The 14,952-nt window shown below is 44.5% G+C and overlaps 1 protein-coding gene across 4 annotated transcripts in view; it reads right to left on the bottom strand.

The window, feature by feature from the left end:
- The window catches only part of Tbc1d1 (TBC1 domain family member 1), a 198,287-nt gene that overhangs the window by 71,590 nt on the left and 111,745 nt on the right, over positions 1-14,952 (bottom strand). For all 4 annotated transcript variants that reach the window (XM_028868133.2, XM_028868134.2, XM_028868136.2 and 1 more), the window contains 5 exons: positions 13,657-13,746; positions 11,389-11,499; positions 10,635-10,767; positions 5,278-5,369; positions 1,134-1,244 (listed from right to left, as the gene is read on the bottom strand). Coding sequence is in view for 1 of the 4 variants with exons in the window: in XM_028868136.2 (XP_028723969.1) it covers positions 1,134-1,244; positions 5,278-5,369; positions 10,635-10,767; positions 11,389-11,499; positions 13,657-13,746 (537 nt within the window). In the remaining 3 variants the exon portion in view is untranslated. The remainder of the gene's footprint in view (positions 1-1,133; positions 1,245-5,277; positions 5,370-10,634; positions 10,768-11,388; positions 11,500-13,656; positions 13,747-14,952) is intronic.

Genomic DNA, 14,952 nt, shown 5'->3' with positions numbered 1-14,952 from the left:
TGTGTGTGGGTGTGTGAAATAAATCAGCTGAAGGGAACTAGAGAAGTCACTAGAAAGCCTGACTAGATGGGTCATGTCACTAGTCAAGAGGTAGGCTCGGGACCCCAGGATGGCCCTACAGGAACAGGCTAGGGAGGGAGGGCTGGAGCAGACTGAGGCCCAAACCTGAGGGTACAGTTGCTATCTCCATGTAGGGCCACTGCGCCAGGCCCTAAACTGGCCAAGGAGAAAGCAAAACAAAACAGTTTCAGAGATCTCAGGAGCTCTGACAGTTCAGGAGAAGGACTTGATTGCCAAGGCCGACTGGCAAGTAGACACCTACTGAAGGAGTTGCCAAGCCTGTGCCAACTCAAACAGCACCCGGTTCAGGTTGCCGGACGGCAAGGGAGCCGTGGGGAAGAGCACCCAGGGCACGGCTCCGAGCACCTGTACTCATGTGCCCTCGGCCGTGGGAATGTGTGTCTGGAACAGGTTTAAACAGACAAGAAAACGCACACTTACAAAACTAAGGAACCTGACGGCCCTTCACTGATTTTTTTTTCTCCTCTAGATTTTCTGGACCAGTAACCTCAGCAAATATAAAATGCTCAGGGATCGAAGCTATTAATAATGAACTAACAAGAGATACAGGGACTTGGTCCATGGCACATGTATGCTGGACCCCATACTCAAAGGTCTTGAAGGCAGAGTCTGTGGGAGATGAGAAGTCCCAGTTTCTGGCATGGTACCCCACAAGAACTAAGTAAGTGTGTGAGCAGGAACAGACATGGGGTGGGGGTGACTGAATGACACTTCATCTGGCAGGCCAAGGGCACTGTCTCACATTTACGAAGCATTTATACAAGAACCTTGCAGACCCTGTGCATACTCCCAAGGCAGCTGGACAAAGGAGACAAGACCAGCTTCCCAAGTCCCAGGCGACTCTTCAGATCAGAGCTGCGGGACAGCCTGCTGAGGTGCAGACAGAAATGTCTCTTGTCATCGTTAGCAAAACTAACACTCCCTCCTTCTCTCTGTGTGTGCAACAATGAAAGAATGCCCATGGTGAAGAAGACGCTCCTGCCGATCCCCAATCCCGACTGCGTCCAGAGTGGCCCTACAGAAGTTCAGGGCATCACAGCGTGCGTGCGTACCTGCTTCGGCTCCCCCACGTGCTTGTGTTCTTTCTGCTTCTCTTCATATAAACATCTCAGAAAAGAAATAATTAATTCATTCTCTCGCTGCTCGTTTCTTGGCCTCAATTTCTTTAAACAAAAACAAAACAGAAGCATAAACATTGTATTTATTTTTAATTGTCAACAAAACTGCTAACACATCCCCTTCCAAAGGGCTAACAGCTTCCACCTAGCAACTAGTGCTTTTTCTCAACACTCTCACTAGAGGGCACCAGTGACCCGAAGAGTGGAGGTCATTTTTTAAAAAGGACAGACAGCAGAACGCTTGAGCCAGATTTAGGAGTTGATCTTTGATATTCTTTTACCCAAGATAAATTTTTTAACATCAGATAGTGGCGATCAAAATAGTTAATAAATAAACAGCTTTTAAAAACAGGTAAAGCAAGATCTATGTGAACACCCAAAGTCATAATGATTACACATTTGTAATACCTTAGGGTTAGGGACCTAGAAAAGAACATGGCCATCAGATCCAGGGTCACGCTGTCGCATGGTGAATGTGCTCATTATGAGGCACTCTGTCACATTCCCATGAAGCAGATATGTCCGTGAAAAACTGCATGCCAAGGTCTCATGCTGGCCTCTCTTCCCCTCCCTCTCCTCCTCTGTTTCCTCCTTTCCTCCTTTTCCTTCCCCCTTTTGAGCCTTTTTCCTTGACATCCTTTCTAGGACTTTTAATTTGTTAGCACTGACATGGTAACATCGTTCTACAAATCAACCCTTGTACATTGCAGTTACTTGCCGAAACCAATTCATTCTGTCTAGCTTCCCCTAATTAACCGTGGTCTCCTCTAGCTCCCAAATCTTTGCATCTGAAATACTAGCCATGGTGTATTTTTAAAATTCATCTAACTTAATACATTACTTTCTGTGAACATAAATTAAACCAGTACCTAAATTACCCCAGAGGGACAGATAACTGACCCATAAGCTTTGCTAATACTACCAGCTCCATTGCCCAGTCCTCCTCTTTATCTCCAGATTTCAAGCCTGCCCTTTAACAGGTCAAGAGAGTGACAAACAGATCAACTGGACAAGCAGGAGAGTCTGGGGCAATGCCATTATTGGCATATCTCTTCCCAGCTAACTAAGGGACAATGGTATTAACCTTAGAGTCAAAAGCATTAAAGACAAAGGAAACCTCCATCCAGGCTTCTGATATGCTCTTCCTTAGAAATAGGTCATTTTAAATGGCAAGTCTTAAAGGTTGACAAGATGGCTCAGCAGACCAAGGCACTTGCTGCCAACTAGCTGACCCAAGCTTGGTCACTGGACCTACACAGTGAAAGCTGAGGGTGCTCACACATACTCATACAGAGGCAGCCAGACAAAGGGAGAGGGACAAGCTGTTCACATTGGCAGAAAACGAAATCACAAGCAGGCATCTTAGAGTACTGCAGTTGCTGCCCACTGACCACAGGAGCCAGGAGACCCTGCTGGGACGTATTAAGTATCCCAAGGCAATCCCCGCACTGGAGCAGCAATGCATTATCTGTGGTGTCACACAAAGTCAAGAAATAAGTACTTCCTCCAAGTAACTGAAATATCGAGAGGCTACCCTCCTAGTGCATTCAAACGAGTTAGAGATGTGTCATGATCCTCCAATCTCTCATGTGGCTTCACCATTCTGTACAGTGGTTAAACCACTGCTTCTTTCAAGTTTTAGACACACTCATTAATCAGAGTGACAATCACGAAAATGACTATGAACCAAGTTGAGCAGCATCACTTTGTGGCCAATAATTAACTTGCTTGTTCACACTCAGGTGTGAGGAGCTGGGGTGGCAGTTACCCAGGGCAGCAATGAAGGGTGTCTGGCAGGAAAGAAAAGGTTCTATGCTCAACCTCGGTGCCGACTACACAAGTTCATAGACCATCAGTTGGTATGCTTTTCTATAGACATGTTTACATCAATTTAAACAATCCGAAACAGCCAACTTCTTGCTAAAAGTTAATTTGTCTCTCGACTTTGTTTCTCCGAGGGTCTTCTAAAGTATCATAAAAGCAAGAGAAAAAATCCTGATCCTGACAGTACAAAAAGTCTAAGGTACTCCAAGGAAGTTACTTAAGACATGCTTCACTTGGCTAGCACAACACTGAATATTTAATGAAAGACTCTGAGTAGTTATTTTTATTATTATTATTACTACAATGTTAGCTTGAGGGCAGCAATTTCTGCTGAAGAGGGCCAATGCAATCTGAGGCACTCAAAAAGAGGGGGGCAGTGTGAGAAGAGAGGGAGACCCCGTGTTGACTGCCAGAGATGTGTTTGTAAACCACACACTTCAAACTTGTAAACACAAAGGTAGTTCTGTGGTGTTGTGGGTCCTTTTGGGAGATGAGAGGCTAATATCTCAGTGCCCATCTGCCATCGAGTACTTTGAGGGCTTAAGGTCAGCTGCCATCATCTCTAGTACCATTTGCCTAGTTATTATTTAAGCTTTCTTTTAAAGAAACACTGTGTATAATATACACGGGTTAATAACAAAATAATAATTATCGATTTCAAAGGTAATTACACTGGCCTAATATAATTGGCCTTTGGGAGGGTTTTTCAGAAATAAATTACCCCCAGGAAAGACTATATCACATTTTTATATGACCTTTACATTAGTCGGGACTACCACCCATCACTGATTAGTAACTGAGCCTATAAAATGTTTTAGAAAAACCAGAGAAGCCATGCAGGAAGGCCATCAATACACCACCAAATACATATTTCTCAAAAGGAGTCCACATTTGTATTGGCGGAGGGTAACGGATGAGCTGGGTTTTGAAGCCAGTGAACAGCATGGCTGCCCTGTTCTTCAGAGCCCTCAAAAACCCAGAGCTGTGAAGAACACTGAATTGTGCTCTGCAATACCGGCTGGATGCTTCTTGCTCTTTCCAAGTGTCTCTGTCATGGAGGAGAGGGATCATATATATTCCTTAGGCTTCTCACTCCCACAGGAGGGGTTCTGGGAATTGCCCATATTGAGTCATCACCACTCTGTGTAGGGAAAGCTACATGGTACGGTCTATATGAAAGTGAAAAGCAGCATTAAGGAAGGGAAGTACGTCTTCCATGCTTGCCAGGACGATGCTCCCAGGGTGACTTGGTAGTACCACAGCCTAAGTGGGCTGGCACTGATGGCCTTGGCTCCAGTTGCAATGCATTAAGAATGAGAAGTGAAGTGGTGAGTCTCAACAAAACACAGAGGCAAATAAACATTGTGAAAACAACCCACAAGGCCATTTGTGAAATCAAAACAACAGCAGCAAAAAACCTCCCTAATCTTTCTTTGTGGAAATGCATGCCACTCCTACAGAAGAATGGGGGAATCAAGAGAACTTTACTGAGACCAGAAAGAAAAGCAGACCTTTTCATGCCTCCCCATGAAGGGGTGAGAACAACACACAGCTAGCTGCTTGTTTGGTTGAATCACCCCTGAACTGGAGAACTTGCCAAGTCACTAGTGCACACAGGCACACACGCGCGCACACATGTGCACACACACACCAAAGACATTAATTCTTTGTCCCAGTGTACTTGCCTCCTTTGAAAAGTGCCAGGAAAAAAAATGGCTCCCAGCTCTGGCAGACATGAAAACTGTGTTGAGCTCCTTAGAGACTCACGGCAAGCAGGCCATGGGCCACTCGACCTGGTTTGCCCGGATGCAGCAGCTCCAAGCACAGCGAGAGCGGACTTCAGGTTTAATGCACACAACTTTTGAGTATGCTTCTGTGTGTGGTGGTTTTGTTCTGTCCTGATTTTTGAGTGTCAATTTAGTATACGGTTCTAAACACATAACATGACATGTATTTTCAAAAAAGGCAAAAAAAAAAAAAATGCTGGGGGAACAATTATGCTTACATCCATATACAAATGTCTTGTGACTCCCACGGTGGGAGATTAAATCCCAAGTGGGAAGAGGCTGACAGAAGATTCTGGGGAGCAAAGGAGAGCAAGTGGACCGACACCCAGGCCTCTGACTCCTGGTCCGAGGGTCTCCCACTATAATAACAACACTGGCTCATGCCCCTGTGGGGGTGACAGGCCGACTCCTCACCTCACCAGCAGGCTGCCTGGTGCACTGTCCTGCTAGACACTAGAGTGCTGTACCTGAACTTCCTCGAAAATGGTTGCCTGCTCCTGGTTGCTCAGTGTGGTCAGGTGCTTCTGGAGTTCTAATTTGGTTTTAGATGAATTCATTCCTGTTGGGAAGAGAAAAGGACAAAGGATCTATGAGGAAGTTCAGAGCTGGAGTTACCACCTCCCAAACGCCTTCCCTTCACACCCTCCCCCTCCCCCTTCAGGGCGCTTCCACTTGACGACAACTCCACGAGAGTACGCAATTATCCCAATTTCATATTCAGGAAAACCAAGGACACAGAGTTTATAAAACGTCTTCAAACAACAATGTTTGTACTCTGCCGCAGATACATGCAGCTCCAAATCACTTTCTCGGTGTTAAAATACTGCAGACCATCCAAACATTTTCTTCAAAAACGACAAACTCTTCTAACTACATGAGAACATGAAAAGCCAGTGGAACTGAGTTGAAAATTTTCCGTATTTCTCCCTTGAATTGTACTTATGTTCCCTTCATACAGCAACTCACATGGCTGACAGTGTTCCTCTATCATGTGCTTCACATCTTAGGACCAGTTCATTAACATCACCAAGGATTCTGAGGAACACTTATAAAAACGACTACAGAAAAGCCCAGCATTCATTAGGATCTAACATTAAGACATTCCATTCTGAATGAATACAGTTCAGGGCCTAGTTTGTGTGTTTTCTTGATGGCAAGTATAAATGTCACAGATGTAAAGACTAAGAAATGAAAGAATTTGCTAAATCGACCGCCACCAAATAAAGACCTGTTGCTGGTTTCTTCTACCAGCCCAAGTCTCCCGATGCTGAGGGGGAACCCTGCTTAGGGGCTGGGTGGTGAAGCGTGGCGTGAAGTATCCACATGAGTCATTTATGGGCCACCAAGAATATAAGGCCAAGTTGAGTCCTCTGTCCAAGTTGGTGACGGAGAGCAGGCTCCTCCCACCAGAGACACTTGTTCTGAATTGAGGCAGGGCAGTGTTTATAAAGCCAAAAACTACAATTACATCATATCAGAGGTGGGGTGGGATGGGGTGGGGTGGGGTGGAGTAGAGGGGGACTGTTCCAATTCAATTGATTCAAATAATCAATCAACCTCCTGAGCTGCAGGTGCGGCTGCATGGGAACGTTCTGCTCAGCGGGAGGTGGTAAGGGGCCTGGGGAACAGATGAGTGACTGAAGACTATGAGTCCTTTGGGTAGTTCAACAGCATGAGCAGAGGGCAATGTGTCTCCATGCCTGAGAGCTGGGGAAAACCCTGCCAGAGCAGGGAGTCTGCTGGGACTCAGGAAACAATACCTCTGCTTTACAGCTGAGTTTGCTGCAGTCCACAGGAGCCTGGGAACTCGGGAGAGGTCAGAAGGCCTGCCAGTAGTCAGCCTGCCCAAAGCCGGCAGTCGGCCTGCCCAAAGCTGGTAGTCAGCCTGCCCAAAGCCGGTAGTCGGCCTGCCCAGAGCCGGTGGTCGGCCTGCCCAAAGCCAATGTCCCTCTTACTGGCTGCACTAGGCACTGGGTACTGACTCTGCAGAACACAGCGGGCACCTCAGCTTCTAGAATGTCATTCTTCCTTACTTTGTCTCCAACCAAGAGGAACTCTAAGAGGCCACCATAAAACTATTGCCATTTCATTCAATACTTCCTATGTTGATGCCTCCAAACAGTCACTGAGGTAGGAAGTTCCTTTTTAGTAATCCTGAGATTAGAAACTGAGACAATGTATGTATTCTACTTTATACACTCTGAGACATCATCTGACTACACCAACTGCTTAAGAAAACAGTTATAAGTCTTTCTTCTTGTTCTTGTGCTCACATTACTGGTCCTTTCTACAGTTTGTGGAGTGCTTGGTCAAACCCTAACTTCCTGGTGGAACACTTTCTTTCCTGGCAGTCCTGGGCATTGAACCCAGGGTGTTAGCAAGCAAGGCAAACACTCTACCACTGAGCCACAGTCCTGGATTTTGGAGCCTTTTAGATTTTTAGAATCAGGGATGCTCAATTAGCAATGACGAGATGCTCGGTGGGAGTTCTTGGCGATGGAACCTGGAACCTCATACATGCTAGGTCAGTGTTCTACCACTGAGCTATGTCCCCAGCCAAGACTACCCTTACAGTAATACACAATGCCTTTCACTCCATTCCACTTACTGGGAGACAACCACAAAAATCAATGGATCCCAAATCTGTCCACTAAGTCATCAGTACTTCTAACCAAGGTGGCCTCTCATGAATCGCCACCTAATCCTTTAAAAATGCTTCCCACAGTGGGTAAAACACACACTCCCCAGACTCCTCGTGGCTCTGTTTAATGTGTAATGAATGCTTTCTACAGTTTCCTGCTTTGGATTTTATCATGTAAAAGAGAATGGAATGATTATTCCCCAAACTACAATAGTGAAATCCTGATCCTGCATAAAAGTTCCAGCTGTAACTTTTTGAACACTCAGGCTCCATACAGCTTTCCCAAATGGAACTCAGCAGCAGCGAGCGCCGCAGATCATGACCTCCTCTATCTGTAAGGCCAGAGCCACTGCTGGTTCTCACTAGGCCCTGAGGGACATCTCCATCATCATTTACCATATCTTGACAGCCACTAGGACAGAACTGGTAAGCCTCTCCGTCGGGACCCCTTGTTAAAGCAACACTCTCATTCCCAGACACAGTGTATATGCTGTCGGCAAAGAGTAACGACAGGAAACTAGCTTTAAAAATACATCAGTCACACTCACTTCAAGAGCACTGTACTGCCCAAAGCGAACCCTTTCAGACTTTATGAAGTCAGCTGCGAATTTACCTTATTAAAAAAATAACCAGATAACATTTCATACCTATTAGGACAGCTACCGTCATAAAATTCATTTTTGTAAGGATGCCGAGAAGTTAGAATCTGTGTATGGTACAAATATAATCACTATAGATCAATATAGGAGGGCTTGAAAGTTAATAGACTCATTGTGCTGGCTAGTTTTATGTCAACTTGACACAGCTAGAGTCATCTGAGAGGAAGGAGCCTCAATTGAGAAAAATGTCTCCATGTGATCAGGCTGTATGGAGCCTACAGAGCGTTTTCTTAGTGATTGATGTGGGAGAGCCTAGCCCACTGTGGGTGGTGCCATCCCTGGGCTGGTGGTCCTGGGTTCTGTAAGAAAGGAAGCACAGCAAGCCATGAGGAGTAAGCCAGTAAGCAGCCCCCTCCATGGCCTCTGCATCAGCTCCTGCCTGCAGGTCCTGGCCCTGTTTGAGTTCCTGTCCTGACTTCCTTCAGTGATGGACTATGACATGGAAGTGTAAGCCAAATAAACCCTTTCCTCTCCAAGCTGCTTTGGTCATGGTGTTTCATCACAGCAATAGAAATCCTAACTAGGAGACTTACCATATAAAGCAGCAATTTTACTTACCCAAAAGAACTGTAAGCAGAAACCTGAGTAGATGTTTGTCTACCAATATTCTTAGCATTACTGATCACACAGTTAAAAGGCAAAAAGGATCCAAATGTGCAATGATGAATAAACAGATGTAATTAATGGAATATTTCAACCATACAAAGAAATAAGATTCCAACACATACAAAGTGAGCGAACCCAGAAGACATAATGTTAAGTGAAAGAAAACAAAACAAGAAACCAAATCCTACTGACTCTGGGTGTGTGTGTGTGTGTGTGTGTGTGTGTGTGTGTGTGTGTGAGAGAGAGAGAGAGAGAGAGAGAGAGAGAGAGACAGACAGAAACAGACAGACAGACAGACAGAGGGACAGAGACTCAGTAGTAAGAGAGTGCTTGCTCTCCAAGTAAGTGACCCTGAGTTCAAAGCAGAGCATCCAGTTTGAGCCTGTAACTCCTGCACTGGGAGACAGGGACAAGTGGACCTGGCACTCACTGGCCAGCCAAACTAGTCCAGCTGAAAACAGCTTCTGGTTCAGTGAGAAACCCTGTCTCGAGGCATCCAGGCAGAAAATTACAGAGGAGAGCACCTGTCTCCCTGTTCTGGCTTCTGCATGTGCGGGCACAGGCATGCATTCATTCACACCCCACAAATTACACTCCCCCCCACACACACACACAGGAAAACAGAAAGTAGAATGGTGGTTACATGGGGCTCTGGGAACGCTACAACGAGGAGAGACTGCTGAATGAGCTACAATCAGGAAGATGAGAAGGTTCTGAAGATGGACAGTAGCAATGGGTTACTCTACACTGTAAATGGACTTAAGGCCACTGAACAGTATGTATGTTTGTTTGTTTTTAAAGTGAAAATGATAAATTTTATGTTTGGGTATATTTTTTCCCACAATTACTTAGAAAAAAAGAATTTTTTTAGGTCTAAATGTCAATATAGTCTTTCTTTACAGAATTATAGTTTGTGACAAGTATTTTAGATACAGAAGAAATGATCACATCTTTGTGATCATTTTTACACAATTGGGTAATTTACAATTTACAACTGGGTAATTTAAATCATGTAACAGTTTCAAAAACCACACCAAAAAAAAAATGTTTAGAAATCTTCCTACACATAGGACAAGATGCAAAATGAAGAGAAACACAAACACCTCACTTTTCAGATGCCCCAAATGAGCATGGACCACCTACCATCACCTCATCTTCCACCCCTCCCTGTTGACCCACACCAGACTTACGCTACCAGCAGAACATTCCTTGCTCAGAAGGATCCTTCCACTCTATTTGGCTGGCTGCAATGACAGTTGGGGCCGTGGATCCCGGGCTTGCTATACGCTAGTTTATCCCTAGATGGCGCCAATCTTCCAATTTCTTTATAAAATTACACAATAATTCACTTTTTTTCTCACAAACATGATGAAGATAAAACTGATCATTGATAGTATCTTTTAAAAACAACTTTGCACCATAACCGGTTCCTCTTAATATCAACGACATACCTGCAGATGATAACATTCTTTTGTAAACTTCTAGAAACTATAGTCAATATGGTCACCACACTTTCTATTCCCTGCCACTGACTCCTCAGCTGCAGCCTGTTTTCTGCTCCCCTCCATTAAAACTGTGCTGACATAGATTAGAGGGGATCCTCTACTGGAAAAGCATGGTAGAAATTCTTCAGGTCTCCTCTGACGATCTCTCTGTGGTGCCAATCCAAAGGACCCATCAACGTTTGATGACGTTTATTACCTAACTTCTCCTTTACTCTCAGCACCGTGGAGGAGATGGCAAGAGGAGATATGGGTCCTCAGCTTTGCATCCATCATGCCCAGGAGAAATTCCTGTCGCGCAGCATACATCCACCGCACAGTGTGAGCTCACCTCTGCCGCAGCCCCAGCAGAAGAGCGCCACAAATGTTCCCACCCAGGGCGTTTGTGCTGCAGGCTGCAAGTGCCCCCTACTCACCCTCTATCCTCTCGCAGAGCTTGTGCAGGCCCTGCAGAGGACAGCCCTCGCACAGCTGGGCCGGCGCCTTCGCGGTCTGCTGCACGGCAGCCACGGTGAACGCCTGCTTCAGAGTCATCATGATCTCGTCAACCTGAACAGAAGAACGGAGTGTCACCGTAAGGTTACACAAGAGACTCCGCACTGTAAATTGTTTTCTGGGCTGTTCTTCACGGACGGACAGAACACGGTGGAAATAATTGCTAGGGTTGTGGTCCGTGGTCTGAGGATGACCACTTACAGATTCAGCGCTCTTAACACGGGCGAGGAACAAGGTAAACTCTTATTACTAAGTACAAAGCCAGCGCCTCTGGTCCAAGTTCACAGTGATTCTTTTTTTTAACTTTTCTCTTCCCTGTTCCTTTTTAGTGCCCGGCCTCACGACATGGCTCAAGCGGGTTACGAACCTGCCCTAAAGCTCTTTAGCTGGCAGTCTTCCTACCTCAGGCCCAAGTGCCGGGATTTATAAGAACAGGGGCCACCACACTTGGGCAAAACGAAGTTTCTAAATGCTGCATTCGAGGAGAGAGCGAAAGCAAGCATGTCTTTCAAAAATATTGAAATTTAAAATGAAATTCAAATGAGTCTCGGATGCACAGCAGAAAGGTGTTAGTCTCAGGTGAATAATTAAACCATATATTGCCATGTCAGCAAGGAAACTCAGCAGGGCTGAAATTCCTCATGAGGCTTGCAGCGGGCAATGTCGACCTCTTACCAGGGCTTCATTTGTGCACTGGAACACGTAACAGACGAAATGAAAGCCTCCGCCGCCGCCACCTGAGCATTCCCGGCAGATAAACCCAAAGTGGTCCACGTGCCTAATGCCCTGTGAGAGGAGGAAGAAGGGGACATGTGAGGGGTACAGAGCAGTGCTGGCAGAAATACAGCTTCATGGTGACGCTGCCCCACTTAAAGAGCACTACGAGATTACTGCACACGTATTTTTAAATGAAGATTAGCATCCTAGTAAATGCTACATTTACTATCTCACAATGTGAGTCAAGGTTGGAAAATTCACATCTCAATGCTCACTTTAGTATTAAAAAGGAAGTAGAGAGTGGCTGCCAGAAAAACTACACTCTGGGGGGTGTGGGGAGGAGAATAAGGAATAAAAACTATTTTAAAAATCAACAGGACACCAGAGATTAAGACACATCTCTCACACCAACACACACGAACAAACACGTACATACAACTTACAAATATAAAGGTTAAAAAGAGATTGAAAATGTGTTTGTACTAAAATCACAAGCCAACACTGAACCGAGCTGGCATGAAGAATGAGCAGCAAAATTACTTATATGACAAGACGAGCAGCTCTGAAGTCTCTGAGACTGAGGCCGGGGCTCTCCAGGGTCCCAAGAGCTCTTTCTAAAGAATAAACCTTACTGCATAAGCTCGACTGAGCAGCAGGGAACAGAAGCTGACAGGCGCCTTGCCACTGCCTCGCAAGTCTGTCAGGAGCAACCGGGACAGTTCTCTTTCATGTTTAGACTGATTTCATGTGTGGTGTTTTGCCTCGATGTATGTATGTGTACTGTGTAGATGCCTGATGTCAGTGAAGGTCAGACATGGATGTCCAATTCCATGGAACTGAATTTAGAAGCGGATATGAGCTACCATGTGAGTGGTGGGAACAGAACATGGGTCCTCAGCAAGAGCATCAAGTGAGCCATCCCTCCGGCACCAGTATTATCAAGGCCTCTAAAAGCATCACCATGCAGAAATACGAGTGTGTGTAACTTAAGGTTCAGATGATCTGATGAACTGTACTTCTTCAGGAAAGAATGAACTATCACACCACTCTAAAAAAGCAAAGGTCTCCCAGCATGGTGGGGCAGGTCTCTGATTCCGGCAGTTGGGAGGCAGAGGCAGGCACTGATCTTTGTGAGTTCAAAGACAAGCACGGTCTACATAGTAAGTTCCAGGACAGCATGGGCTGCATAGAGAGACCTTAAATATCTAACTAGCATTTTAACATTTCAATATAACGAGGATCAAATCAAGATTCTGAGGATAATATCACTTTCAGGCAAGTATTTTCCAGTCAGTAACTGCTGATGTATCCTGATCTTAATCAGTGTCCTCCATCAACAAACTTATCATATAACAGGCTGCTATGGAGGGGAAAGTGATTTTTCAGTTTCTTTGAAAAAGCTTCCCTATTCAATTTAAGAACATTACTTATTATCAGAATTGAAAACAATATCTCTTGGACAACTTAATAAGCTTACATTTTAGATTAATAAACAATATTTTTACATCTTATTACAGAAATGAAAAGTTAGAATATAAGAAAAAATAAGTCACCAAATAGTAACATAAATGATCTCTTATTTGCCAGAACAATCCAGAGAAAACCGGCTTATCACAGTTGACAGATTCCTCCCAAATCTATGAAACACAGCTGGAAGACAGACTAACAAGCACAGAAAGTTTCCAGGAGACACTGTATTCTGGGTAAAAACCTCCTCAAAGATAAGTACCATCCATCATATTTACAGGAGAGGAAATAACGAGAATATAAAAAAATTAAGAATTTCTAGAAAGTAGAAATAAGTTTCTTTACAACATATATATGAATTATATATAAAAAACACACATATGTACCAATTACATATAAACCATGTGCAAATATATATCAATTATATGTAAAGCATGCATGTCCATCAACTATTCATAAGACATGTGCACACATATGTACATACCAATTATAAATAAAACATGCACACACATATAAGCCATTGGAAATAGCTAGAAAGTATTAATACCAGTGACAGGGGAAAGAAAGGAAGGTAGACAATTTTCTCTAGTACACTGTTCCAAGAAGCAAAATTGTTAATTCCAGGATTATAATTTGCCTTAGTACCCTATGAGACAGAGACCACCAATCCAGATTAAAAACCTGCTTTCTTACACAACAGTGCTTCTACTGCAATTATTAGAAGACCTGAAATGTAATCAACAATCTGTCTGCATTTACCTGAGAGCAAAAGGATATCTCCTTAAAATTTTTCTCCAGTGCAATCTTTTTGGTGTCAGGACTGATGAGGTAAACTTCAGATTGGCCAATCTTAAAAAACAAACAGACAGAAAAAAATGTGGTTCTCCTGAAAACTGATTCATTATACGTGTCATAACCTATGTGGACAACAAGGAAGTGGTTTAGAAGTGGTTCTCTTCTAAAACTCTATCACTGTAAGAGTTTAAAGGTTACAGCTTATGCCAAGGATTTCAAATGATAGGAGACAAACACCTATGTATACAGCAGCATTCTGAGAGGAAAGGCCCACGCAGCTAAATGGTAATAATAACCCTCAAAGTCCACATCCCCTTCTAAAGGAAATGAGTTTCCTTTACAATAGAAAACAATAGTTTCTATTGAGTATTTCCAAAACACCTACAGCCAGAGTGTCCTCATGCCAGGATGGCTGTGGAAGCCCGCCTCCCTGGGCCCCGCCTATGGCCCTGCCTCCCTGGGGCCCGCCCATGGCCCCGCCTCCCTGGGCCCCACCTCCATATACTGAAGTTTCTCGGTTCCAGTGTGTGTTGGTTTCTACGGATGGAAACCTTCCTTAAGATCAACAAGTTAGTAGTCCCAACCTCATATCACTCTAATTCACAAGCTTCTTTACCCTTTGATAAGAAATACAAATCAGAGAACAAGACAGGGATCTACAGCCTCATGGAGGCAGAATGCCGGAGATCACGAGGGGCACAAAGGTGAAAATCACATCCTCAGAGATGCCTCTCCTGATTCCCCAGGCGTTCCTACAGCATCCACTTCTTCTGCACAGTGTTCACTGCAATCCAACTACGTCATTACTGGGGTGTCAGAGCCTGTCTGCATTGCTGGAATCTGAATTCCGTGTGAGCAGAGACTAATCACTGCTCCATTTCTAGCATATTGTAGCCACTTATACACAAACACACCGGGCAACTTTCTAACACTACAGCGTTTGGGACAAAGCATACAGGCCACAGATTAAAGCCCAAGTGTCGCTGCCAACCCAGCACTCTTACATGTACTAGGTCCATTACGAAGAGAGGAAGTCAGCCCTATTACCACGACACACCATCTGGAATTTTAACAATTTATTATGCTTTAATCTGTGAATATGTGTGCCTGAACTGGAGTTATAGGAGGTTGCAGGCCACCTGATGTGGGTGCTTGTAACCTAACTCGTTCCTCTGCAAGAGCGGTATATGCTCTTAGCTGCTGCGCCATCTCCCATTCTCTGGATTTTTAAACCCAGCTACAGCCATACCACACTGTTCC

This window comes from Peromyscus leucopus, chromosome 10 (genome assembly GCF_004664715.2).
Source record: "Peromyscus leucopus breed LL Stock chromosome 10, UCI_PerLeu_2.1, whole genome shotgun sequence".
Lineage (NCBI taxonomy): Eukaryota > Metazoa > Chordata > Mammalia > Rodentia > Cricetidae > Peromyscus > Peromyscus leucopus.
This window is presented reverse-complemented; position numbering and strand designations above follow the sequence as displayed.